A 27,860-nucleotide genomic window follows, 5' to 3' on the forward strand; every position below is an offset into this window, starting at 1 on the left:
ATTAAAGGTAAGAATGTCAAACTCACGATTGGTTAGAAGGGTCACTGTCAGCTCACAAGGCACATGCTGAGCGGCGAATGTACAGAGAAAGAGACGTTCGACTGGAAAAAGAAAAAAAAAAAGGTTGCACCAGAACAATTATTTGCACTCGCACAAATGCTCCCAATTATATTTCGAGGTCGCACAGATTAAATTTCGGGAGCATATGCGACCAAAATCGCAATTTTGAGCCCTGTTTGAGACATTGACAAAAATGTTAAACTATTCGAATTCAAATTTGAGAGAATGTAGTATCTGTGTGTGTCTGTCTGGTGTTTATTTGTTTTAGAGAGACACCATATGTTTCAGATGCAGACCTAAGTTTACTTAGTGTTACAATAAATCATTTTAAATCGTCCCGCTGAGATAGTCATTTGCTTTGGTCATGGAAATTCAGTTAAAGGTTGTGGAGAAATCATGGAAAAGTCATTGAAAATCATTGGTGAAAAAGTGTATGAACCCTGTCTTCAGCCATGGTAGCATTAGCATTTGGCTGTGTTTCCTAAAGGGAAATAAATGGGGTGATCTGATTGGCAATAATGAAACTAAACCCAACCACACCCACAAAACCATTTATTATTGACCCAGCCGCTTTTACAACTGTGCCACAGTTGCGCTAGTGCCTGGAGTCAAGAAATGACTGAAATACCCAAATTCACCAGCGCCTTGCATTGCTGCTAGTGTTTGACCGTTGTGCCTTGACTGAGAAAATATGGCACAATTAAACATCTAATTTAATAACACAGGCTCAACTACACGAACAAAAAAAAAATAGACAGTCCTGGAATGTAAGTAAAAGATAATCATGAAAGAAACGAATGAAAGGCAAAACAAAACCAAGGCTTGTCTCTCCCACATTAAAACTGATCAAAGCCAAAGACGCACAGCTGAGAAGAAAGACAAAGCTGAGAGAAGACCAAAGGCTCATGTTTGCTTCAAAAGCAGGGCCGGCATAAAAGCTCTATGCGGTTTTTTAGGGCCACAACCACTAGGGGGGCCACACGACCACAAGGGGGGGCCACAAGATCCAATGTTTATCTAAGGTAACTAACACGTTATTCATCCCTTATCGCGGAACTATGGGTATAAATTTAAAATGGAATGGCAACAGAACATTTCATAGCAATGTAATTTAGGGTTTTACTAAGCGACCCCCCCCCCTCAACTCAACAGCATCCAACAGCACCCCATCCTTTAACCTGTTAAAAAGTCATCACTTTATAACCAATTTTTCAATCAACATTTGTCCTTAACTTGGACTTGGACTAGTAAATGCACTTTACACCTTTTCTTCACAAACTCAGTTTGGTGAAGTTCTAGTTATGGCTGTGTTTGCCAGACTGTTTGTGAAGAAAAAACAATCCTTGCTTTTAATTGTAAGTTTTAATAGTAAATTAAGAACAAATGTTGTTTGAATCCCAGCCATGTGTTTGAAAGAGGGGGGTTCCCCTTCTCTTCCTGGTCTATGCATAATTCATTACTAATTGTAGGAACATACCAAGAACAAATGTTGTTTAAATCCCATTCCTTCTATCCCTGGTCTATGCACAATTAATTAATAATTAGAAAAGAATAAAGGAGAGACTTCTCTATTCCCCTTTTTATATTTTCGTTTTAAGCCACTTTGCAGGATAAAACTTCTTTTCAATGATTAAAGTTGTGTTAAGTTTGGTTTGAGAGGGATACGTTTGGTTATGAATTAAATGTTTGTGTTTCTATGTTGGGAGGCTAGGGCAGGCAGTAAATGCACCATGTTTAAAGGCCAGTAGTACCACCTTGGTCTCTGCTTTATTCTGGTATAGGCTGACCTAGAATCTCCAGCATAGTGCCTGTAGATAGTGAAAATAGGAAGGTAGAGGAATTATAGGATATAATGGGTGCCAAAGTGAGGTCTTCACAGGTAACTGTTAAATTAGACTCAAACCCCAGTACCTGATCTTGAGTTAATTCTGTTGTAATGTTCTGTACAAGGACCCAAACGCAGACCAGGGAAATCCAAAAAACGTTGTCTTTATTCAGTCCAAAGTTCAAAGCCAGTTAAATCAGAGTATCCAAAAGAATAGTGGTAAACGGGCAAAAAATCAAAAACCAGGAGATCAGATAGGCAAAGGTACAAAGGAACAGGCAAAAGAAGTCAAAACAAAGTGAAGGTCAAACCAGAAAGCAATCAAACAAAAGGGGCAGGCAAACGCGAAGTCGTACGGAAACGGCGTCTCAGGAATCTCGATAAACAAAGGCTTACAAAACATCAGCACAGTGAATACGATCAACGTTCTGACAGGGAGCTGGTGGAAAAGACTGACATTTATACACTGGGGAAGGTAACAATCAAGGACGGGTTACGTGAGTGAGGGCAGAGTAAAAAAAAACATCCAGCTGAAGAACATTAGGATAACTAATTAAATGACAGGGGACTGACAACGCGGACTGGAATCACATAGACAACAATGATAACATACGGCCTGGGTTTAGCAGGTAAAACACGTGCACAGAGAGAGAGGTGCAGTTAGAGCAAGAGACAGGTGCAGGCAATTGCAGAACTCAGCGTTAGGGCAGACTAGAAAGAAAAGGGGCGGAGCTACAGCGCAGCATGGAAAATGGGAGAATGGTTAATGTATTAGTATAGTGATGTAAACTATCAAAAACCCAAAACTAGTGTTTGTTAATCCATTAGTAATATTAATATGTTAGTATATTAATGAGGTTAGTACTTTACAATCTATAAGTTAGTAAGGATTAGTATAAATGAGTAAAACTAGATATAAGCAGGAAGTAAGTAAAACGAGACTGGAAAGAAGGGGGGAAACCACGAAAACCCGGAACCACCCGAATAGTGAAATCACGCAATTACAGGGGAGTGAAGCAGCTCAGGGAACACAGACACAGAGACGGCACTGGGGAGACAAGTGACCGGGAGAATGAAAATACTGGGACTGAGGATGTGAAAAATAATAAACTTACAGAAATATAAAATAAACACTAACAGCAAACAGATACTAATACAGACTACAACATCTGTGGCTTATGTCAGAGAATCCATAATAAGAGACGTTGTTTCTAGAGGTAGTTTGTAACTCGGTAGTGAGTGTTGCAACCATGGAAAGATTGGGATGGCAGGTATGCCATCCCGCCAAGTTACGCCTTGGCGGGGGCATGCCCCCATACCTATACAGCACCGAGAGTTTGGCACTTTTCAGGGTTCCCCACAGAAATAACCACAACAGCCACAGACACTCAGCCCTTAAAAACATTAAATTCTGTACATTCTGACCCCATTTCAACAGACACATTTCATAAACAACTTCACATGTCCACACAATAAAGCTCCAAACTAAGGGGATTTTGCGTTTTATCCTTCTTCTTCTTCTTCTTCTCATTCTTATTTTTCCTGCCGCCTATCCCACTAACTACATGTCTCCCCATTGGACATTTCACTGACACCAGCCAAATCTGCCCCTACACGACCCAATCAAAAACGCGCTTACACACGCAAATACCCATACATTTTTACTCTGAAACATTTCCCGCTCAAACAGCTAGTCTGCCTGTGGCCTAGTGGGTAAGGTTACAGTCTTGGGAACATGGGGTCGTTGGTTCAAGCCTAGCTTGGAACACGTTTCTTTAACCTGCTTCAACCCTCACTAATAATTCTCTACTAGCCTACTTATCAATTATTGCTTTTGCACCATATTTACCCGCCGTTCACCGTTCAGTTATTAACCGGCTACAATATTGCTAAGCCACATGGATTCAACGGGAGCTCTCTATTTCTACATTCATGTTACCTTGCTCTGTTCTCTATGTAGCCACATACGCTACAAACAATTACTACTTATGTACATTCTGCAACTCCGAAGTTTGAACAGCTAATCCATCCGTGGCCTAGTGGGTAAGGTTACAGGCTTGGGAACACTGGGTCGTATGTTCAAGCCTAGCTTGGAACACGTTTCTTTAACTTGGTTCGACCCTCACTAATAATTGTCTACTACTTCTTAATTATTGCTTTTGCACCATATCTACCCGCCGTTCACCGTTCAGTTATTAACCGGCTACAATATTGCTAAGATATATGGATTATGACTTACCGTCTGTACGTTCAGTTATTGACCGGCTACAATATTGCTAAGCCATATGGATTCAACTGGAGCTCTTCTGTGCTTACTGGCTTGTGTTCTTCTTTAAAACCACCGGCAGGTTTGCTAATGATATTTCACGCATTGCATAGCTATGGCATTAGCTAACAAAGTCACAGGCTGGTAAACCTCACTCACTCACGGCCACCCATATGCATTTCATGACGCAAATGTATTCCTTTTATTTAAAAGTTACACCAGTTCACCACTGTGCCATTTCTACTAACTACATTTCTTCACTTGGCTACCATACAAAACCTTAATATCAGCAAACGCCACGTTTCTACATTCATGTTACCTCGCCCTGTTCTCTATCTAGCCACATAGGCTACACACAATTACTACGTATGTACGTTCTGCAACTCCGCATTAAAACATTACATTTAAAATCATGATTCACTCGTAAGTATAACTACTAGCACTGAACATGAGAAAAACACATTCGTGCAATAGATTACATTACAGGCAAATAATGTGTGCAATGTTATTTAACCCTCCACTTCAACAACTAATGTTCAATACCGACTGTTATATATACCATTTGATAAGGAATATAAGCTCGCTCATGGTCACTCCATTTACTTCGCACTATACTCCGTGATCATATCAACCTTCACCTACATGCCCATTCTGCTAAAAACATATTGTTTCAACTACGGAATTTCGTAATTTCATTTTAATTTCTCTCACACTGTTGTTATTCTCTCATATGCAAAGCCTGCTGGGACATATGCGTCTGCTCCTATTCTCCACTATCATGTTTTCCGGTTCTAGTTTAGCAAAACAGCGAAGAGGATTCCTACCTGCAGATAAGCCTATCAAAATGCCTTATAAACCTTACAAACACTAAAAGTGCATCTCCACGAAATAACAGACAATGGAGCAGGACAGAAGGATAAACCTTACAAACACTAAAAGTGCATCTCCACGAAATAACAGACAACGGAGCAGGACAGAAGGCTACACAAGTTGCGACCTAGGGAGTTATAATTCTACGGGCATGTTGATTATTTTGTCAGTCAAGGCTCGTTGGATGGACGTCAAATCCGTGAGTACATACCATATTCCATCTGCGTTTCTGATGCGTTTACGCTTACGCCACTGCATCCTTTCTCACAGCCACTGTTTTACATATATAGCAAACCGAAACTGCTGAACGGTACACGCTCATCAGACTGTACAGATTCACACAACAATAGCCATAATCCACAACCGTTTCTTGCAGGGTCGCATTTCTCACTCTCATAATAAAACGCTTTGCAAAAAGAACTGATATCTCATAAAAAACACGTTTTCAACGTACAAAAATGCCAAGTTACTAAAAAGTATTGATATCAAAATGACGCCAAGTTACGATACTACAAACAATATAGGCTATCTTGCCTCACCGAAATGACATAAGATGTATCTCAAAGCAATGCTACCCAATATTTCCTCAGTTCTTTCAAGTCACTTGGCCCTGTGTTTTCTAATCTTACCATTTCACAATGTCATGCAAACTTTCTGTCAGATCAAAGAGACAAATATTTTGAATTGCCTCATGGAACACATTGAACATTGTACATTGAAATTAATGTATAAATTCATTAATGTACAGAACTGCTGCTGAGCAACGACAGGAAGCACATTTCTCCAGAAAACATGTTTATACTTGCTTCTGAACTGAATTTGAGTACATGTGCAAGTTATTGTATATTTGCTACGTACAATAAATACTGCATGCAAAACACATATTGTACATACATACATAGAGAACTTCTTCATCCGCATGGGGACATTTCCCTGGCAGCATCTTACATTCACGTTCACGAACACACTTGTACCAAGAAACATACTATCATTCATGCAACAGAAAGCCTGGGCAGCGAAATACACAGGCCTACATACCAATACAAATTGGACATACACACACCTATTCAATCAATCTTGACTGTGAGAGAACCATCCACACATATGTTTGGCCTGTTCATGTAGTGCATGCTTATACACACAGGGCCAAGTGACTTGAAAGAACTGAGGAAATATTGGGTAGCATTGCTTTGAGATACATCTTATGTCATTTCGGTGAGGCAAGATAGCCTATATTGTTTGTAGTATCGTAACTTGGCGTCATTTTGATATCAATACTTTTTAGTAACTTGGCATTTTTGTACGTTGAAAACGTGTTTTTTATGATTATTTTTACGTGCTACAAGCTTCAGCACCACATTTTGTGAGCTTGTGTGGCCTACTGCTTCGCTGCTGTGCTGCTGTTGCTCCCATACCTTTCCGCTTCACTTTATCAGCTCTTACAGTTGACTGGAGCAGCTCTAGCAGGAAAGACATTTGATGAACTGACTTGCCTCAGCCGGAGACTTGGAAAGGTGCTGTGCACCATTGTGAGTGAGCTTGAGCGTGGCTGGGTATATTAGGAGCGTCTGGAGACCACAATCACAGGTTACTGCCAGCAGAGAAGAGAAGGCTCTGTGCCACTGTGCCTTGTAATCTCTGAAGTCTGGATAAAAACTAATTACTATCCTGTTAAACTTCACTGGTGATTTCCTGGCGGCTTGCGAAATATGCTGTTGATCCGTGTACCCCAGCAGATTAATAATCAATGTTCCAGGCCTGTCTGTTGTTTTTGATCAGCCACCATAGAAACGGTGAGCCCTCATTACTTCTATATTCCTGTCAGCCAGAGAGGGGAATCACTCTTTGAGGGAATTGGTAAGAAAACCAACCAGGTCTGGTTGGTTAACAATGCGAAGGTTGCATCACCTGCTCCTATCCTCCAGCTCCGCCATTTTAGCCTCGAGCTGATCCTGTTTGGCCTGGTGCAGCGAGGCAGCGGTTTCGGCTAGTTTAACTTTGGCTTACAAACCGGCAAATTCAGCCTGTAGCTCTTTCATGCCGAGCGAATATTGAGAGATTTCAGCTCGTATGGACCGGGTTTCGCCCTCGATCCGGGAGAGCTGTCTCTCAAAATATCGTCTGTGTTTTTCTAACACAGCCTCTACAATGGCTGCTAGCATGACACAGGATTCCTCATCATGCCCCTTTCTGGGTGAGTCTTGCCTGAAAGAGTCTTTGTTTTTTTAAGAAATTGACATATTTTATATCTTGGTCAACAGCACCAATAAACTGAACTGGGAGTGAACAGTTAAGTTAGCCATTTGTAATGAAAACAGTTAAATGAAGAGGAGAGAGGGCAAGGAGCAAAATCACTAGGCAGCCATCTTCCCAGTACGTCACGTGATTCTCCCCAACTAAATAAATAAAGATAAATAAAGAAAAAGAACACACAAAGAACTTGTGATGCATACCCACAATCCTCATATGAAATTAATTAGGTACCAGGATAATTAAAGGGATATTTCACAAGTAATCTTTTGGAGCTTACCCCATTGTATTTGGATAGCGTGAATACTAGCAACACATGCTGTCCCTGTTAACCGTTAACAGCATCGCCGTTCCTCCTGGTTGTCCAGCTCCCAGTTCACTCCCATTCATTTTCAGGACCTTCTGAAAGCAATCTTTTTTAAACATAAACTAACTATGGGGGATAATAGATCAATAAAAGAGAGTACTGATGTCAAACAATCCCTGTCCCTGTAGGAATAGGTCACCGGTGAGAACTGGATACAGACTGTCTGATTGATATGGTGAAACATTCACCTGCATAGTAAAATGTTTCAGGCCTGTCACACATTGCAGTCTTCATCCATCTCCATTGTCCTGCTATGAACTCTAAGGAAATCCATACATTTACCCCACTCTCTTTCACACACTGACCTTTTGTTGAAGGCAAGTTTTACTCCTCCATTACACACTGGTTTGTGCTGCAGTATTGTGGTGTTTCTGAAAGGATTGTGCATAAAATGACATTTTATTCTGCTGGTAGCACCATCGCCTCAGCAAGAAGGTCCTGGGTTTGAATCCCAGCCTGGGCCTTTCTGTGTGAAGTTTGCATGTTCTCCCGGGTGCATGTGGGTTTCCTCCGGGTACTCCACGTGTGTGTGAATGGTGAGTGAATGTTGTGTGTGCCTTGTGATAGTTTGGCGACCTGTCCAGGGTGTATTCCTGCCTCTCGCCTTGTGACCCTGACCAGGATAAGCGGGTATAAATAATGGGTGGATGGACTTCCATAAACGAGAACGAGAGTCATGCACCGACTGATTCCAACTTCAGACTCTTGTTCACTGACTTCAGTTCCTAGTGAACGAGTGAGTCATGCAGTGACTGATTCCAACTTCAGACTCTAGTTCCTAGTGAAAGTAATTTCACCTGCTGTGCTTTGGGTGTGAATTCCTGCATGAACCTGGCACAGGCCTATGTTATTACATGATTCACAGGACTTTCCGAAACATTTAGCCGATTTAAAAATGTATAGCCAATATGGGCAATGTTTCTGTGCAATTCACTCAATTAGCATTTAAAGCTGGCTCACAAATAAGTGGCACGAGGTTGACGACTAAATAATTTGCAAACAAGAGAAGAGCTGATGCTGATATCCGTGCAGATATTGGATATAGTGGATCAAACAAGTTGTAAAACAGCTAGCCAAATTATGTGTGATTTTACATTTCAGTTAGTCTAATTCACCATTTGGCTGTTCTGAGCCATAGGAAGCTTCAAAACACTCGGCCAGGATAGCCTAGAGATAAGACAGAGCACAAACTTAGGGGTAGCCACTGGAGGTGTGAATGTGTGGGTCTGCGTGTGTGTGTGTGTGTGTGTGTGTGTGTGTGTGTGTGTGTGTGTGTGTGTGTGTGTGTGTGTGTGTGTGTGTGTGTGTGTGTGTGTGTGTGTGTGTGTGTGTGTGTGTGTGTGTGTGTGTGTGTGTGTGTGTGTGTGTGTGTGTGTGTGTGTGTGTGTATGTCAGAGGGGGTGTCCATTCCCCTCCCCCCTCCCCCCTCCCCTCCCCTCCCACTAGATAAAATATGTGGCTTTCTTGTAGTTAGCATTCTAGCATCTGGGTCTGGTGTCTACATTTCATCTCTGGTTTTTAAAAATATTCTGCTGCCTTTTTGTTTTTATATTTTGGTCTTGGCACATCCTTAGATTACTTTGGGACAAACACGCTGTGGTTTGGTATCTTCTTTCAATCATTCCTTGTGTGACTGTCCATGTCTATAACCTTTGTTAATTGTTTTAAGGTAGTTGGACCTTGTCTTTAGATTTGATATGTTTGATAATAATTACCAAATTAAAAACAAATAAATATATTTTACTTGTTGGATAAGTGAGGTGTTTTAGCTGTTGATGCACTGTGTTCGGTACTCAGAATGCCAGATGCCAAACAAGGGTGTTAACGGTTAAAACTGTTGGGTTCAGAAAATTAAACATAGTTCACATAATCCTCACCTTGCTGAAAGGTTGTACACTCTTTATCTTCTTAGTCAGTGCCTGTCCTAATTTTATGACCTGTAATTCTACTGAATGCCGTGCCTTGCATCACTGCAGTGGGAATGTTGATCTTACTTGCCTTGCCTATATTTGGATTTGTGTTGACTAACTGCATTGTGTCAGTTTCCTGCATCATACACTGTTCATCAGGCTAGCTGCACCAATGTCAAAACAATGTTGACCTCTCGAATTATCAACAAAGTGGTGATGAGTTCTTATAGCCTAACATATTATGTTTGAATAAAGGAAATTACTGTGGTTTCTTTGCTTGAATTGAGACTGAACCTAGTTTACATCTCCGCTTCAGTGTTACCAGATGCCTGAATCAGTTACTCCTAAAAATAAGTCCTCAAAATCTTCAATCAACTCCCATTCAGATTCCTCACAAATATTACCCCATATCTCATTTAAAATCCCCCTCTGTCATTGACTTCCATACATCTTCACTGTAAAACTTCCCCCATAAATGTTTAAATCCCCTACATACATTTAGGGAACGGTCTGGCAAGCCCACTCTGCTATGTGTGATCTTTTTTGGGAAATCATATACTGATGGCCTCTTTTGTTCACATTTTTTTTTTGCACCATGCAAATAAGAGAGTTGGCTACCCATAGCTTATAGCGCTTCTCAGATGTAAATGGGCTGACCAGCTAGTTTAAGACAGTTTCTTTTAATTCTATAGGTCTATTTATTACTCAGGCAAGTTTGTTATTGCAATACAAAGGCTTTAGGGGTTGGAGGACATGTAGAGCTGCGGTGACTAGTCTTAAACTCGTTCCAGTTCCGGACCCAGACCCGAACCCGAATCAGAATGTCCAGTTCGGTCCGGTCCTCAATGACAGGTCCAGTTCCTTCCCAGATTAGGTTCCCACCGCTTTAAATTTCAAATAATCCTACTCCTAAATATGTAATTCTGAGGAGAAATTCCAGTACAAAATTTCACTTTTTTCAATTGGCCTCCATTGTATTACATAGAACAGGCCTATTCAACTAGTGGCCCGCGGGCCAGATACGGCCCTTTTGAATTTTACTATGGCCCGCAAGAGGCTGCCTGCAAATCAGGCGGGCATGTGTGTGTTATGATAAATAAAACTAAAGCCGGGCACCCACCGCACGCGTATCGACCGCGAGCGTATTACGCGCGTAACTGAAGCGTAGTTGAAGTACTGTTATTACAACGGCAGCGGGCGACGTCGTCTCCACCAGATGCGAACGCGTCGCGTACCGGCTGCGAAGCTCGCGCGACACAAGCGAACTGAAGCGTAGTTTTTCGCTTCTGTTCTATTTTTTCAGCTTGTCGCGCGTCACGATGGCCTGTTTATACACAGAAATATGCCCTAAAATGCTAGGTATACATGCTCTGATTTATATTTCATCCTTATATTACTGGGGGTGTGTCCCTAGTTACCTCCCAGATATTTTATAAGCAGCTAAAAAAATACAAGCCTTTTCGTTTTGTAAAAATAAATAAATAAATAAATAACTGGAACCTGGGGAAAAGGCAAACTTAGTTTCGCTGTCTTATTTTGCGGAGGGGGTGGGGTAAATTTGAAAATACACCACAGAAAGACGTAGCCTATTGAATGACGTAGAAGTGAATGCACCGAGCAGCGGTTTGTTAGCTCGAGTGTTGGAAGGTAGTTTTTAACCAACCATTGCTCAGCCTATTTGACTTATCCGATGTCTTCGTTCGCCGTGCTTTCAAAAAGGGCTTGTTAATAAAAATCAGATAATCCACAGAGCTTTAAAAAAATCAGATTATTTAGTGGTCTTGCCGATTAAAATGCACGTATTTTATAAATGAAGTTGTAAGCAAGCCTTTATTGCACTTGTACTTCAAAGCTTCCGGTGTTCATGGCGTTGTGGTGTTCATATCCCTTCAAGATTAAACTGTTACTGTCTTTTTCATGATTAGCTGATTTTACTAAATCTGATCCTATAAATGTTTTGACGTGAATGACAAGACAACACGGGAATTCCCAATGGTTGATTACGGATTATTTATTATTATTATGATCATTACATATTCTTCATGAAATTGGCACGCTTGTTAACCAAGCAAATAAATTAATACAGTTTGAGATTGATTGTTATGCAGGCTACGTTGCGATTTAAGTTTATGGTAATTCTTGAAAGCGTTTACTTTCTCACGTATTTACGAGTTAACGAAATATTACCAAATTAACAAACTGAAAAGGGTCTCTTACCAAAGTATTCACTTAACCCATAATCAACAGTCGTGAACAAACGTGAAATACACGATGTAATCCCACTGCAGACTGCGAGAGCTACTAGGAATATAGAGTTTTAAGCAAGCCTTTGCGCGACACAAACGGAACCAGTGGAGACACGCTATGCGTCGCGCCGTGCTGCTTCGCCGTGCTGTTTACGCGACGCTTACGCGACGCGTGCGGTGGGTGCCCGGCGTAAGGTACATCTCATAAAAAACACGTTTTCAACGTACAAAAATGCCAAGTTACTAAAAAGTATTGATATCAAAATGACGCCAAGTTACGATACTACAAACAATATAGGCTATCTTGCCTCACCGAAATGACATAAGATGTATCTCAAAGCAATGCTACCCAATATTTCCTCAGTTCTTTCAAGTCACTTGGCCCTGTGTATAAGCATGCACTACATGAACAGGCCAAACATATGTGTGGATGGCTCTCTCACAGTCAAGATTGATTGAATAGGTGTGTGTTTGTCCAATTTGTATTGGTATGTAGGCCTATGTATTTCGCTGCCCAGGCTTTCTGTTGGGTGAATGATAGTATGTTTATTGGTACAAGTGTGTTCGTGAATGTGAATGTAAGATGCTGCCAGGGAAATGTCCCCATGCGGATAAAGAAGTTCTCTATGTATGTATGTACAATATGTGTTTTACATGCAGTATTTATTGTACGTAGCAAATATACAATAACTTGCACATGTACTCAAATTCAGTTCAGAAGCAAGTATAAACATGTTTTCTGGAGAAATGTGCTTCCTGTCGTTGCTCAGCAGCAGTTCTGTACATTAATGAATTTATACATTAATTTCAATGTGCAATGTTCAATGTGTTCCATGAGGCAATTCGAAATATTTGTCTCTTTGATCTGACAGAAAGTTTGCATGACATTGTGAAATGGTAAGATAAGAAAACACAGGGCCAAGTGACTTGAAAGAACTGAGGAAATATTGGGTAGCATTGCTTTGAGATACATCTTATGTCATTTCGGTGAGGCAAGATAGCCTATATTGTTTGTAGTATCGTAACTTGGCGTCATTTTGATATCAATACTTTTTAGTAACTTGGCATTTTTGTACGTTGAAAACGTGTTTTTTATGAGATATCAGTTCTTTTTGCAAAGCGTTTTATTATGAGAGTGAGAAATGCGACCCTGCAAGAAACAGTTGTGAATTATGGCTATCGTTGTGTGAATCTGTACAGTCTGATGAGCGTGTACCGTTCAGCAGTTTCGGTTTGCTATATATGTGAAAACAGTGGCTGTGAGAAAGGATGCAGTGGCGTAAGCGTAAACGCATCAGGAACGCAGATGGAATATGGTATGTACTCACGGATTTGACGTCCATCCAACGAGCCTTGACTGACAAAATAATCAACACGCCCGTAGAATTATAACTCCCTAGGTCGCAACTTGTGTAGCCTTCGGTCCTGCTCCATTGTCTGTTATTTCGTGGAGATGCACTTTTAGTGTTTGTAAGGTTTATCCTTCTGTCCTGCTCCATTGTCTGTTATTTCGTGGAGATGCACTTTTAGTGTTTGTAAGGTTTATAAGGCATTTTGATAGGCTTATCTGCAAGTAGGAATCCTCTTCGCTGTTTTGCTAAAGTAGAACCGGAAAACATGATAGTGGAGAATAGGAGCAGACGCATATGTCCCAGCAGGCTTTGCATATGAGAGAATAACAACAGTGTGAGAGAAATTAAAATGAAATTACGAAATTCCGTAGTTGAAACAATATGTTTTTAGCAGAATGGGCATGTAGGTGAAGGTTGACATGATCACGGAGTATAGTGCGAAGTAAATGGACTGACCATGAGCGAGCTTATATTCCTTATCAAATGGTAACAGTCGGTATTGAACGTTAGTTGTTGAAGTGGAGGGTTAAATAACATTGCACACATTATTTGCCTGTAATGTAATCTATTGCACGAATGTGTTTTTCTCATGTTCAGTGCTAGTAGTTATACTTACGAGTGAATCATGATTTTAAATGTAATGTTTTAATGCGGAGTTGCAGAACGTACATACGTAGTAATTGTGTGTAGCCTATGTGGCTAGATAGAGAACAGGGCGAGGTAACATGAATGTAGAAACGTGGCGTTTGCTGATATTAAGGTTTTGTACGGTAGCCAAGTGAAGAAATATAGTTAGTAGAAATTGCACAGTGGTGAACTGGTGTAACTTTTAAATAAAAGGAGTACATTTGCATCATGAAATGCATATGGGTGGCCGTGAGTGAGTGAGGTTTACCAGTCTGTGACTTCGTTAGCTAATGCCATAGCTATGCAATGCGTGAAATATCATTAGCGAACCTGCCGGTGGTTTTAAAGAAGAACACAAGCCAGTAAGCACAGAAGAGCTTCCGTTGAATCCATATGGCTTAGCAATATTGTAGCCGGTCAATAACTGAACGTACAGACGGTAAGTCATAATGCATATATCTTAGCAATATTGTAGCCGGTTAATAACTGAACGGTGAACGGCGGGTAGATATGGTGCAAAAGCAATAATTAGAAGTAGTAGACAATTATTAGTGAGGGTCGAAGCAAGTTAAAGAAACGTGTTCCAAGCTGGGCTTGAACCTACGACCCCATGTTCCCAAGACTGTAACCTTACCCACTAGGCTACAGGCAGACTAGCTGTTTGAACGGGAAATGTTTCAGAGTAAAAATGTATGGGTATTTTGCGTGTGTATGCACATTTTTGATTGGGTCGTGTAGGTGCAGATTTGGCTGGTGTCAGTGAAATGTCCAATGGGGAGACATATTGTTAGTGGGATAGGCGGCAGGAAAAATAAGAATGAGAAGAAGAAGAAGAAGAAGGAGAAAACGCAAAATCCCCTTAGTTTGGGGCTTTATTGTGTGGACATGTGAAGTTGTTTATGAATTCTGTCTGTTGAAATGGGGTCAGAATGTACAGAATTTAATGTTTTTAAGGGCTGAGTGTCTGTGGCTGTTGTGGTTATTTCTGTGGGGAACCCTGAAAAGTGCCAAACTCTCGGTGCTGTATAGGTATGGGGCATGCCCCCGCCAAGGCGTAACTTGGCGGGATGGCATACCTGCCATCCCAATGTCTCTGAGCTACTTTGAGACCTCTGAACCATAGACTGTATGATCTGAACCAATATGGTATTGGTGACGCCTTTTTAAAGCACCTATGTGCTGTGATTGGCTGCAACAGGATTACACCTGCTCCGCACCTGCCATTCGCTCAGTCTAGCCTCACGATGCATTCTGGGCTGGCGGGCCACAGAGAAACTCACGTTAGCTAAAGGGCTGTCAAAAAAACAAAAGTTCGAATACTATTCGAAAATGTTTTTTTAAATTTTTTTTTTTTAAGTTCGAACCTAAATTTGAGCATTCAAATATTAGTTTGGATCCCACATTTTGTAATTAACATAAATATACAGGCTTTAATTTCATGCGGCGAATCATGTTCATGCACGCAAATTTCATTTCCTGTGCTAACGTTACTGGTCAGCTAACAATTTAGGATAAATAATGTTCCCATGACAGGCTATGTTTCATTTCTATTCTGAAGATTTTGATAAAATTGGATGATGAAAGAAGTTAAACAAACTAAACAGAGTAAGTAATTTATGTTGTTTTAGGCTACAGGTATTAGCCGTTTGAAAAATTTTTGTGTTAAGAAATAAACAGGATTTCCTATAAACAATCATTTCCCTCTTATTGTGATTAATAAATGCCGTGTTGTGGCAAATTACATCCACGAGAAAGTGCTTTATTCATTTGCGCATTAGGCTATAGAAACTGCAGGGGGCTCATTCATAAAATGAACTTGCGTGCATGTGTAAAGTGAAGACCTGACATAGAGCCACTACCGTTTCCACGGTCAAATCGATTCATGTTGAAATTTTATAAATCACTACTTTGACGTGATTTTCTATGTACGCGCCACAAAGTTGATCTAAAATACGTTTTATTTTAGAGAGCTGTAAAATATATTGAGTTTTTTTTTCCCCCAAGCTCTTACTATTGTAACTGATTATAACTGAGCATACATTTTTCAGCTATAAAGTAATTATCCTCTAATTCAGAAATGCATTTCTTATGATTATGTGATTGATTGATTTGCCCATGAATCTGAACAGGAGCAGCTGAAGAATGTCCACCAAACAGGAAAATGTTGCATGGAGTACAATACACACCCCAACTTTCATTCTAGAGCATTTTAATCCCTGTGAACTTTTTTATCTTTGGATTCCAACAGTATGTGGAGTGTGAGATATGTGAGTAGAGAAAAGATTCAGGTCCCTCACTGTAGGCTTACCTGCTATAAACACTCATTCATGGTGATGACAATTTAGCTTCTTAGTGCTAAAAGATGATGTGTGTTGTTGGCTGCATGGGTGTTGCAATATGTCTTCACTGCTATAATTCTTTTTTTTATGTTAATTGATTATTCATTTATTCATTATTTTTCAATTGGCCCACCAACTCCCCCACTTGATGGAGGACAAGTTTATTTATACAGTTACAATGTTTACATATCAGAGTGGTGAAGTCACTTAGATTTTTAAGTGAGGCAGTTATTTTTTTTCCATTGATATGTGTTCAGTGAGAAGGTTTTGCCATTGTGTGATACCTAATGAATTACTAGATTTTCAATTTAGGAGGATAGTATTCTTGGTGATCGTTAAGATAATCAATATGGGTTTTATGTATTGAGATGGTGTGTTGATTGTAGACAGATTTGTGTTATGCTAATGCTAACTAATGGTTTGCATCTTGCAGTGTAGCTTCTGTCATTCTGTTTGTGAAGTCTTCTGCAGACAGGAGGTACTGACACATCCATACCTGTATTATGTAGAGTGTTTCTGATTTGTTGGACAGGTGTTTGGGGGTTTTTCTTCATTACGGTGAGAACTTTGGTCATCAACTGAGGAGGTCTTTTTTGGTCTCCCAAGCCATTTGCAATTATCGAGCTCACCAGTGCTTTTTTTCTCTTAATGATGTTCCAAACAGTTGATTTTGGTGAACCTAAGGGTGGCCTATGTCTCCAACAGTTTTTATTCTTATTTATCAGCCTCATAACTGCTTCCTTGACTTTCATAACCACAACACTAGTTCTCATGTTGACAAACGTCAAACAAACGATACAGAATAATGACTCTAAGTCACTAATATCCTGTCCTGTACCCTTTGGGTCTTATGTATGGGAGATGGATATCACCCAATAAGTGAGGAGATATGTGATGTCATGTTGAAGGCCCCAAAGGGGGAATTTAATGTCCTTGTTGCAGAACAAACAAGAGCTTTAGTTGGGCTGTGGGGAACTGTCCATTCCCTCGGTTAGGATGAGCAGACGTTGTGTGCACAGGAAAACAAATGGTACCTTGGTGGTGCAAACCGTAAGAGGAACAGGGCTGCTGTGTGTGTGTTTGTGTGTGTGTGTGTGTGTGTGTGTGTGTGTGTGTGTACCTCTGAAAGCCTTTCTAATACTTTAATCCTTTTCCTATATTTACGGTATGCTTTACTGGACAGTCAATGGAATTACTCCAAATGTGCATGTTGTAGTGTTTCTATATTTTCATGTGTCTTACAGTTCTTTTTAAGTAAGTACACTTGGTATAATGGAAGACTGGATTTTTGATGTGTTAATAACAGTTGAAGTATTGCATTATTCATCAAAACATTTGTAATTGTAATAAGTTCTTATATTAACCAGCAGACATTACATTAGCCATTCAAGTTTTTTATTACATTAACCATTACATTTACATTACATTTATTTGGCAGACAAAGCAACGTACAATTAGTGCATACCGAAGAGCATTGAAACAACTACTAAACACAGGTCCAATAAGGTACAGTACTCATTATGTAACAGTTATTCATAGCCATGAACACAATAAGTTCAGTCCACGCAGTAAGCATAGGCTAGGTCAGAAAGTATGTTAAGAAGGTTAAGTCAAACTAGGAGGCAAGATAACAAGCTGCGACATCAAGATAACGATGCAAATGCAATATGAGTGCTGGTTGGAGGTGCATGTGTAACATGAGAGTGCTGCAGGAATAAGGTAGAAGGGTACAATGATACGTGATCCTAGTTGGGAGTACCCTGCAGAGTAGTGATAGTTAGTCCAGGTACAGTTTGAAGAGATGCATCTTCAGACTACAGCGGAAGATGGGCAATGACTGAGTGGTTTGTAGGGAACAGGGAGTTTGTTACGGACGAGTGAGAACCATTCACCCGGATGGCAGAGAGTGCAAGTCGCCCTGCTGTAGAAGAGTGGAGTGGTCGAGCTGGCTTGTAGGACTGAATCATGTCCTGTAGGTAGGCGGAGGCTGTCCTTTTGGCTACAGTGTAGGTGTGGTAAGGACTTGAACCTGATGCTGGTGATGATTGGTAGCCAGTGAAGTGACCTCAGCAGGGCAGCCACATTCTGAATCATCTGTAGTGGCTGTATAGCACAAGCTGGCAGGCTTGCAAGGAGGGAGTTGCAGTAGTCAAGACAGGAGGTCACCATAGCCTGGACAAGTAGCTGGGTGGAATGCGTAGTCAGGTATGGTCAAATCCTCCTGATGTTGTACAGGAGGAATCTGCATGACCGTGATGTTGCCTTGACGTGCTCCTTGAGGTCCAGCTGGTCATCCAGGAACACCCCCAGGCTCGTTGCAGAGTCAGTCACTGTAATGCCATAGACAGTGATTGAGAGCTCCTGTAGTAGGGATGTCTTGTAGGGGATGAACAGAAGCTCAGTCTTGTTGTCTCTCATTGACCAGTATAGTCGAGGGAGGGATAGAGAAGATTTATGTATCATCAGCATAACAGTGATAAGAGAAGCCGTGTGAATTAATAACTGAACCAAGTGATTTTGTGTGAATGGAGAACAGCAGAGGCTCCAGTACAGATCCCTGTGGGACTCCTGTAGCAAGGGGATGAGGAGCAGAGGCAGACCTCATCCAGGTGACCTGGTATGACCTGGGGCACTCCCAGAACTGCCCATCTCAGTCAAGGTGTAGAGGAGTAGTTTTGGTTGACCATGTTGATTGCTGCAGACAGTTCTAGGAGGATAAGGACAGAGGAGATGCGTGAGGAGGGCAGTCCCTGTTGAGTGCCCAGATCGAAGGCCAGACTGGTGAGGACCAAGCAGGTTAACCGGCAATTATTACATGAAAGAGGACAAAGTTATTACATTAACTGTTTTTATTATATTAACTATTATATTATTATATTATATTATATGTGGCTCTGATTTGTTTGCTGTTTACCTTAAATAAGATATGGCCCTGCATTCAAATCTGAAATTGATCCATATTTGCCAGCAAAAAAGCTAAAATTCCTTTTTTTTGCATGAGGGTGTTGCCATCTTGGATCAAGCTAGTTTGTGACATCATTGGCATTAGTCTCGGCTGCTCAATTTTTACTGCTAGATGGCTGACTTTCAGTGAGCTCAGCGACGAATCAGGAGGAAAGAAACAAAACAAAAAATGCATAGAAAGTCCATTTGTATTGCCCCAGGGTGCTCAAATGAGTATAACTACACAATACCTATCATTTTCATGAACTGCCTCTGACGAGACTGCAACCACTGAGCTGCTGGCTGCTCTAAAATGGTCCAACTGTGGGACAGGGCGACAGGTCTGCAGTGATGCTTTGTTCTTCAGACCACAAACCGACTGAAGCCAGATGCTGTGGTTGGGCGGGAGGGCAAAATTAGCAATTAACTTATCTACAGTATGTCAGATATCAAGTGTTTAGATTATGGCCTCAGAGAGAGAAACAGTGAACTGGATACAGTATTGGCTTGAAGACTGCTACCTACCCTCCCCTCCATGAACATTAACGGAAACGTCCTTTACGCCACTCTGATACCCTAATCTAGGCAGGCGATCTATGGGTCACACCTCCTGCAGAATTTGTCTCAGAAGAGACAAACCAGAAGACAAAGCTATTTACAAGGCCAGAGGCCCAGTGTGGCTACAGAATGAACAAAGATCCGGTTCTGTTTCATCTTAAGTTTAAATGCAATCTGCGACATTTTATTGAAAGCATTGACTGAAAACTTTATGTTTATGTTAGAAGCACACTTCCATGCTTTTTATTGGTATTCAATAGCTTAACTGAATTACCTCCTAATATGTTCATGTTTGGTCTTGTTAGAAAGGGACTAAATTCCTGAATATTTTGGTAATAATATGGTTCTTAGTTATACTTCAAATAACATAAGGTCACTTTAATAAATAAGTACACTGTCAGCTTTTAGATAGGGCAGTCCTCGTCATAAATGAGCACACCCCCCTTCTACACCTGAACTCGGCATTGCCCAATCAGTGCCAAAATGCTCAAGCCATGTTGCGTCAAGTGTTTATGATGGCCTCAGGAAAAAGTTGTGTTGTGTTGCAGTTGGTCTTTATTTTGGTGGTGGTTTCTTGGTTGCGCGTTTTAGCTCATTTCCTTTGTTCCTGTGGCACTGGTAGAGGGGAATACTTTGATAAGGTCTGGCTCTTCAGTCTTTCTTTTCTGGTAATCTAAATTTAGCATCTTGTTTGATGTCTTCTGTTTTGTTTTGTAACTTAGAAGTAGACCTGATACAGAGTTTGTTTTGGTTTGTCAGTTGATTCCACCAGGTTACTGTTGTCTGACCTATCAATGATTGAATTCTTAATAGTCATTTTCAATAATACTTGTTAAATTAAATCACGTAAAATTGGGATGGCAGGTATGCCATCCCGCCAAGTTACGCCTTGGCGGGGGCATGCCCCATACCTATACAGCACCGAGAGTTTGGCACTTTTCAGGGTTCCCCACAGAAATAACCACAACAGCCACAGACACTCAGCCCTTAAAAACATTCAATTCTGTACATTCTGACCCCATTTCAACAAACAGAATTCATAAACAACTTCACATGTCCACACAATAAAGCTCCAAACAAAGGGGATTTTGCGTTTTCTCCTTCTTCTTCTTCTTCTTCTCTTTCTTCTTCTTCTTCTTCTTCTTCTCATTCTTATTTTTCCTGCCGCCTATCCCACTAACAACATGTCTCCCCATTGGACATTTCACTGACACCAGCCAAATATTCACCTACACGACCCAATCAAAAACGCGCATACACACGCAAAATACCCATACCTTTTTACTCTGAAACATTTCCAGTTTAAACAGTTAGTCTGCCTGTGGCCTAGTGGGCAAGGTTACAGTCTTGAGAACACGGAGTTGTGGGTTCAAGCCCAGCTGGGAACGTGTTTCTTTGACCCTCACTAATTATTGTCTACTACTTATCAATTATTGCTTTTGCACCATATCTACCCGCCGTTCACCGTTCAGTTATTAACCGGCTACAATATTGCTAAGCCATATGGATTCAACGGGAGCTCTTCTGTGCTCACTGGCCTGTGTTCTTCTTTAAAACCACCGGCAGGTTTGCTAATGATATGTCACGCATTGCATAGCTATGGCATGGTGCTGCACTAACGAAGTCACAGACTGGTAAACCTCCGGTTGAAGGCTTGAATCCCGACTCGCCCTCAGGCAGATCATTTCCTCTTTTACACTAACGTTTTCTTACGGTTATATTTTCTTTACCAAAACTCACTCACGGCCACCTATATGCATTTCATGACGGCAAATGTATTCCTTTTATTAAAAAGTTACACAAGTTCACCGCTGTGCCATTTCTACTAACTATATTTCTTCACTTGGCTACCGTACAAAACCTTCTTATCAGCAAACGCCACGTTTCTACATTCATGTTAACTCGCCCTGTTCTCTATCTAGCCACATAGGCTACAAACAATTACTACGTATGTGTTTTGCAACTCCGCAATCTGAACAGCTAGTCCACCTGTGGCCTAGTGGGCAAGGTTACAGTCTTGGGAACACAGGGTCGTAGGTTCAAGCCCAGCTAGGAACACGTTTCTTTAACCTGCTTCGACCCTCACTAATAATTGTCTACTACTTATCAATAATTGCTTTTGCACCATATCTACCCGCCGTTCACCGTTCAGTTATTAACCGGCTACAATATTGCTAAGCCATATGCATTATGACTTACCGTCTGTACGTTCAGTTATTAACCGGCTACAATATTGCTAATCCATATGGATTCAACGGGAGCTTTTCTGTGCTTACTGGCCTGTGTTCTTCTTTAAAACCACCGGCAGGTTTGCTAATGATATGTCACGCATTGCATAGCTATGACATGGTGCTGCACTAACGAAGTCACAGACTGGTAAACCTCCGGTTTAAGGCTTGAATCCCGACTCGCCCTCAGGCAGATCATTTCCTCTTTTACACTAACGTTTTCTTACGCTTATATTTGCTTTACCAAAACTCACTCACGGCCATCCATATGCATTTCATGACGCAAATGTATTCCTTTTATTAAAAAGTTACACCAGTTCACCGCTGTGCCATTTCTACTAACTATATTTCTTCACTTGGCTACCGTACAAAACCTTCATATCAGCAAACGCCACGTTTCTACATTCATGTTACCTCGCCCTGTTCTCTATCTAGCCACATAGGCTACAAACAATTACTACGTATGTACGTTCTGCAACTCCGCTTTAAAACATTACATTTAAAATCATGATTCACTCATAAGTATAACTACTAGCACTGAACATGAGAAAAACACATTCGTGCAATAGATTGCACATGTTATTTAACCCTCCACTTAACCAACTAATGTTAAATACAGACTGTTATATACCGTTTGATAAGGAAACTTAGCTCGCTCATGGTCACTTCATTTACTTCGCACTATAGTCTGTGATCATGTCAACCTTCACCTACATGCCCATTCTGCTAAAAAACATATTGTTTCAACTACGCAATTTCATCATTTCGCCTAATTTATCTCACACTTGTTATTTTCTCATATGCAAAGCCTGCTGGGACATATGCGTCTGCTCCTATTCTCCACTATCAACTTTTCCGGTTCTACCTTAACAAAACAGCAAAGAGGATTCCTACCTGCAGATAAGCCTATCAAAATGCCTTATAAACCTTACAAACACTAAAAGTGCATCTTCACGAAATAACAGACAACGGAGCAGGACAGAAGGGTACACAAGTTGCGACCTAGGCAGCTCTAATTCTACGGGCTTGCTGATTCTTTTGTCAATCAAGGCTCGTTGGATGCCTGTCAAATCCGTGAGTAGCCTACATAGCTACACTGGCCATATTTCACCTTTTCTGATGCGTTTACAATTACGCCACCGCACTATTTGTCACAGCCACTGTTTTACATATATAGCAAACCGAAACTGCTAAACGTACACGTTCATCAGACTGTACAAATTCACACAATGATAGCCATAATCCACAACCGTTTCTTACAGGGTCACTTCGCATTTCTCACTCTCGTAATAAAACGCTTTGCAAAAAGAAATGATATCTCATAAAAAACACGTTTTCAACGTACAAAAATGCCAAGTTACTCAAAAGTATTGATATCAAAATGACGCCAAGTTACGGTACTACAAACAATATAGGCTATCTTGCCTCACCGAAATTTAATAACATGTATTCCAAAGCAATGCTACCCAATATTTCCTCAATTCTTTCAAGTCACTTGGCCCTGTGTTTTGTAATCTTACCATATTACAATGTCATGCAAACGTTGTGTCAGATCAAAGTGTCAAATATTTCGTATTGCCTCATGGAACACATTGAAATTCATGTAGAAAACTGCTGGTCAGTCACTACAGGAAGCATATTTCTCCAGAAAACATATGTTTATACTTGCTTCTGAACTGAATTTGACTAAATGTACAAGTGATTGTATATTTGCTACGTACAATAAATACATGTAAAATACATATTGTACATACATACATAGAGAACTTATTTATCCCCATGGGGACATTCCCTCGCAGCATGTTACATTCACATTTACGAACAGACATTTATACCAAGAAACATACAATCATTCACGCAACAGAAAGGCTGAACACCAAAATACATACATACCAATACAAATTGGACATATAGATGCCTATTCAATCAATCATGACTGTGAGAAAGCCATCCACACATAGGTTTGGCCTGTCCATGTACTGCACGCTTATATACACACAGGGCCAAGTGACTTGAAAGAATTGAGGAAATATTGGGTAGCATTGCTTTGGAATACATGTTATTAAATTTCGGTGAGGCAAGATAGCCTATATTGTTTGTAGTACCGTAACTTGGCGTCATTTTGATATCAATACTTTTGAGTAACTTGGCATTTTTGTACGTTGAAAACGTGTTTTTTTATGAGATATATTTTATATGTAGGTTAAGTGAGGGGTTTTAGCACACAGTACCACTTGTGTTCAGTATTCAGAGTGCTGAACATTTTAACAAGGGCATTGACTGAAGCACTGGATTCAGAAAATAAACATATTTTTACTTAATTGTTGCTTGCCCAACAGTGCCTCCTGGAGTTTTAAATACACTGCTGTCTGAGCTTTAATCTCAATATAAACTGCCGCTGGGTCCGTACAGCCTGCTCACTGCTTATTCCTGTATTTTAATGTATAAACACAATGTGCAGATGTTCCCCTGTCATACAGTACTGCACTGCTGCCCTGCTCTCCCTGGGAGTATCAGGGCTCCCCCACTCCCTGCCCACTGATCCCTTAGCAGTGTGCAGCACCAGGGGGCCCTGAGATGGCCTCAGAACAGGGGCTCAGCTGATCCCTTAGCAGTGTGCACAATCAGGGCGTCCTGAGACGGCCTCAGCACAGGGGCTCAGCTGATCCCTTAGCAGTGTGTAGGATAAGGGGATCCTAACTAGCTGGCTGATAGCTGTCGGCTGTCTAGCATGAGGAACCGACAACACACAAACCAGATTTGTGTAGGTCAACAACCGTCTCTTCTTAGTTGAAAGCTCTTTGGTTTTCCCCATGGTCATAGATGACAAAGGCATTTTGTGTGTGTGCAACCTCATATTTATATGCCAGTGATACAAGGAATACAGTTTCTGGGGGCTGAGATCAAATAAAATAAAAAAATTTCTTCAGATGCCACTTCAGATGTTTAGTTTTATTTTAAATATTCTTTAGGGGTACCAGTAATTTTGACCCCTATGCTTTTGAGAAAACTGCTATTACTCAGAAGTTTTTTTAAAAGAATATTTTTTAAATTATACTGGAAGTAAGTAGTTTCTCCAAATGTTTAAGCAGACAATTTGCATCATTGGGTATATTGTTTGTCTTGCACAATCATTTTTGCTAATTGTAGTAAGGAGGGCCAGTAATTCCTGAGTTGAATGTATAAACTCTTCTTTGCAGACTGAACAGCTGTGACCTCACAGAGGAGTCATGTGATATTGTGGCCTCAGCTCTCCAGTCATCAAACTCACCCCTGAGAGATCTGGACCTCAGCTACAATAAACTGGGAGATTCAGGAGTGAAGCTGCTCTGTGCTGGACTGATGAGTCCAAACTGTAAACTACAGAGACTGGGGTGAGTAGTGATGTGTACTGTGTGACATTAACTAAATCGAATTACTGGTTATAGCAATGTAAGGGTTTGAATTTTGTCATAGGGAAGACTAATTTCCTGACTCCATTCATGGATGTTTGTGTGAATGTGAGTTTGCATATAAGCATAATATTGCATATTATTGACTGAGGTGTGCTCATGTGAAATGATGAGCAGCTTGACCCTGTATCCTGGAGAGAGAGACTAGCTACTGCAGCCAGGTATTCATCTAAGTGATCTCTGACATTATGATCTTCAATCCTGGGAAGTAAATATCCTGCTTATCCAGGAATCTAAAACCAACAACTATCCCTGGGATTAACCTAATTAAGATTCACCCCATTTGGGTAGCAAGACTATATAAATATCACAAGGCATGACTTCTGTATTATTCTATTAAATAACATTTGACTGACCCTAGCAGTTATCCATGAAGAGCTGCATATCCTGCTAGTGAATCTAACAATATGCCCAGTGAGTACCTCAGTAAGGGTGTTACCCCAAAACTTTAAGTAACTGTTGCTACCCCTGTTCTCTGAAACGCAGAGTGGAGAGATCCACGTATGGGGAATGACATCCGGTCATCCAATTGCACCAAGTGTGGCTTTGACAGCCAGTAGCGCATTCAATGTTACAGGAGACTACTGCCCTCCTGGAAGAACATACAGGACACTGCAGCGCTACTACTCCTCAGTAAACATATTCACTTCTCATGCGCGGCAAGCAGGGTAGTTTTGGTGGATCTCTCCACCGGTGTTACAACAGTAACCTAAAGTTATCTTTCATCATCTCGTGTTTCAGATCCACCTATGGAGAGATATAGACAGCTCCCAGAATGCCTTATGCTCACAGCTGAGATGCTGTCAGGCCAGCAAAGGGTGCCTCCTCCCCTGAGGTGAGGGTGGTGTCTGGCACATCCCATGTAGAGAAGTACTAAAGACTTTCCACCGCCCAAAGCTATAGCCAGGACCCAGAAACAATGTGAAGTACTAAAACCCATAGCAAATGAGGGGAGATGTGTGTGCCTCACACAGAGCTCACCCCCAGAACTGAGTGGACTACCGGCCTCAGACAGTGGAACCTAGCAACAGTATCTGGAGAAACCCAGCCTGCGGCTGAATAAATATCCTGCAAGGAGACCCCATGAATAAGGCCCACTATGCAGCCATGCCCCTCATTGAATGAGCCCTCAGGCCCAAGGGGGGTGTTATCCTCTTTGAATCATATGCCACAACAATAGCTTCCACAAGCCAATGGGACAGCCACTGCTTAGAGATACTTTTCCTTTACAGACAGGGCCCCATGTGACTTAAGATCTGGTCGCTCTTTCTAAAAGCCTTAGTCTTTGCCATGTACGTGTAGAGAACACACACAGGACACAGCATATGCAGCCTATGCTCCTCTTCAGAGGAGAAAGGTGGTGGGTGAAAAAACGGCAAGCTCCAACTCCTCACATGTGAAAGGAGGGAAGCTTTTTAGGCATAAAGGCTGGATTGAGCTTAAGAAAAAGCCTATCCATCTTAGGGGAGAATATTGTGCATGAGAGATGCACTGAGAGCGTATGGAGGTCACTGACTCACTTAGCTGAGGCTAGTGCAAGCAGCAACGCTGTCAGGAGAGACAACAATTTTATTTATAGACTCAAACAGCTCCAGTGATAAATCCCAAGGGGAAATAAGCTTTTTAGCAACAGGCAGAGAACAGTGAGCCCCCTTCATGAACCTGTGAATGAGGGGGTGCTGCCCCACTGCATAGTCTCTGAACCCAACATGACAAGCAGTGATAGCTGCCAGGTAGACCTTAATGGTAGAAACTGATTTCTCTTTATCCATAAGGTTCTGTGAAAAGCACAGGACATCAGTAACAGAGCTCTGCTCTCTCTCTCTGGCTTCAGATAATTGATGTGAGCTGAGTGCAGCTGGGTTGGCCATGTCTCATTCACCATGTGACCCTCCTGAGTGCCCCCCCCTCCCCCCCAGAGAGGGATGTGTCTGTCCTCATGTCTTTCCACATGAGAATGATCCTGATAGGGGTTCCCTGATTGTAAGAGTCTGTGTTTTCCCAGTGACGCAGAGCTGCATAGCGCTTGTGTGATACCTTGAGACAGCGATGGAGATCACGCAGGGGGCTGAGGTGGAGGGATGAAATCCACCTCATAACGGTGAAACCACACTGTACGCGGTAACGCCAGGCAGCGACACCGCCTCCATTCATTTAAATGAGAGGTGGCAGCACATCAGCAAGGCATTTTGGGATTGGCAGGGCTAGGTGGTGAGGCGGTGGGAGAGATGGCCAAAGTTTAACTTCAAGCCTCAGGCGGTACAACTACGTGTCGTGGTGACCAATCAGATTTGATCTAAAGATCAGTCAAGTGAATTGTCCCCCTTTTCAAATTTTAGTTTAGTTCCACAATGGAGGACTCCCTTGTAATTGCCGTGTTGGGTTTCCCAACGATCCTGCGCTGCCCTCCTGCAGAGACGCTGACCAGAGGAACGCAGCGTGGAGGAAAGTTGTCGGTGGCTCTGCTGTGTAGACAGTCATTAGTCTATGTACAGTGTAAATTTCACAGAAGATACAATGCTGCTGACGAGTTAATGGCTAGTCGATATCAGATAAGCTAATGAAGT

At 41.3% G+C, this 27,860-nt stretch overlaps 1 protein-coding gene across 9 annotated transcripts in view; it reads left to right on the plus strand.

Annotated features, from left to right (window-relative positions):
• LOC135246927 (NACHT, LRR and PYD domains-containing protein 3-like) overlaps positions 1 to 27,860 on the plus strand; it is a 97,540-nt gene that overhangs the window by 25,013 nt on the left and 44,667 nt on the right. For 5 of the 9 annotated variants that reach the window (XM_064320197.1, XM_064320194.1, XM_064320195.1 and 2 more), the window contains exon 6: positions 25,042 to 25,215. The exons of the other annotated variants lie outside the window; for them this stretch is intronic. In XM_064320197.1, coding sequence (XP_064176267.1) covers positions 25,042 to 25,215 — 174 coding nt within the window. The remainder of the gene's footprint in view (positions 1 to 25,041; positions 25,216 to 27,860) is intronic. 9 annotated transcript variants of the gene reach the window in all.

This window comes from Anguilla rostrata, unplaced genomic scaffold (genome assembly GCF_018555375.3).
Source record: "Anguilla rostrata isolate EN2019 unplaced genomic scaffold, ASM1855537v3 scaf0974, whole genome shotgun sequence".
Classification (NCBI taxonomy): Eukaryota; Metazoa; Chordata; class Actinopteri; order Anguilliformes; family Anguillidae; genus Anguilla; species Anguilla rostrata.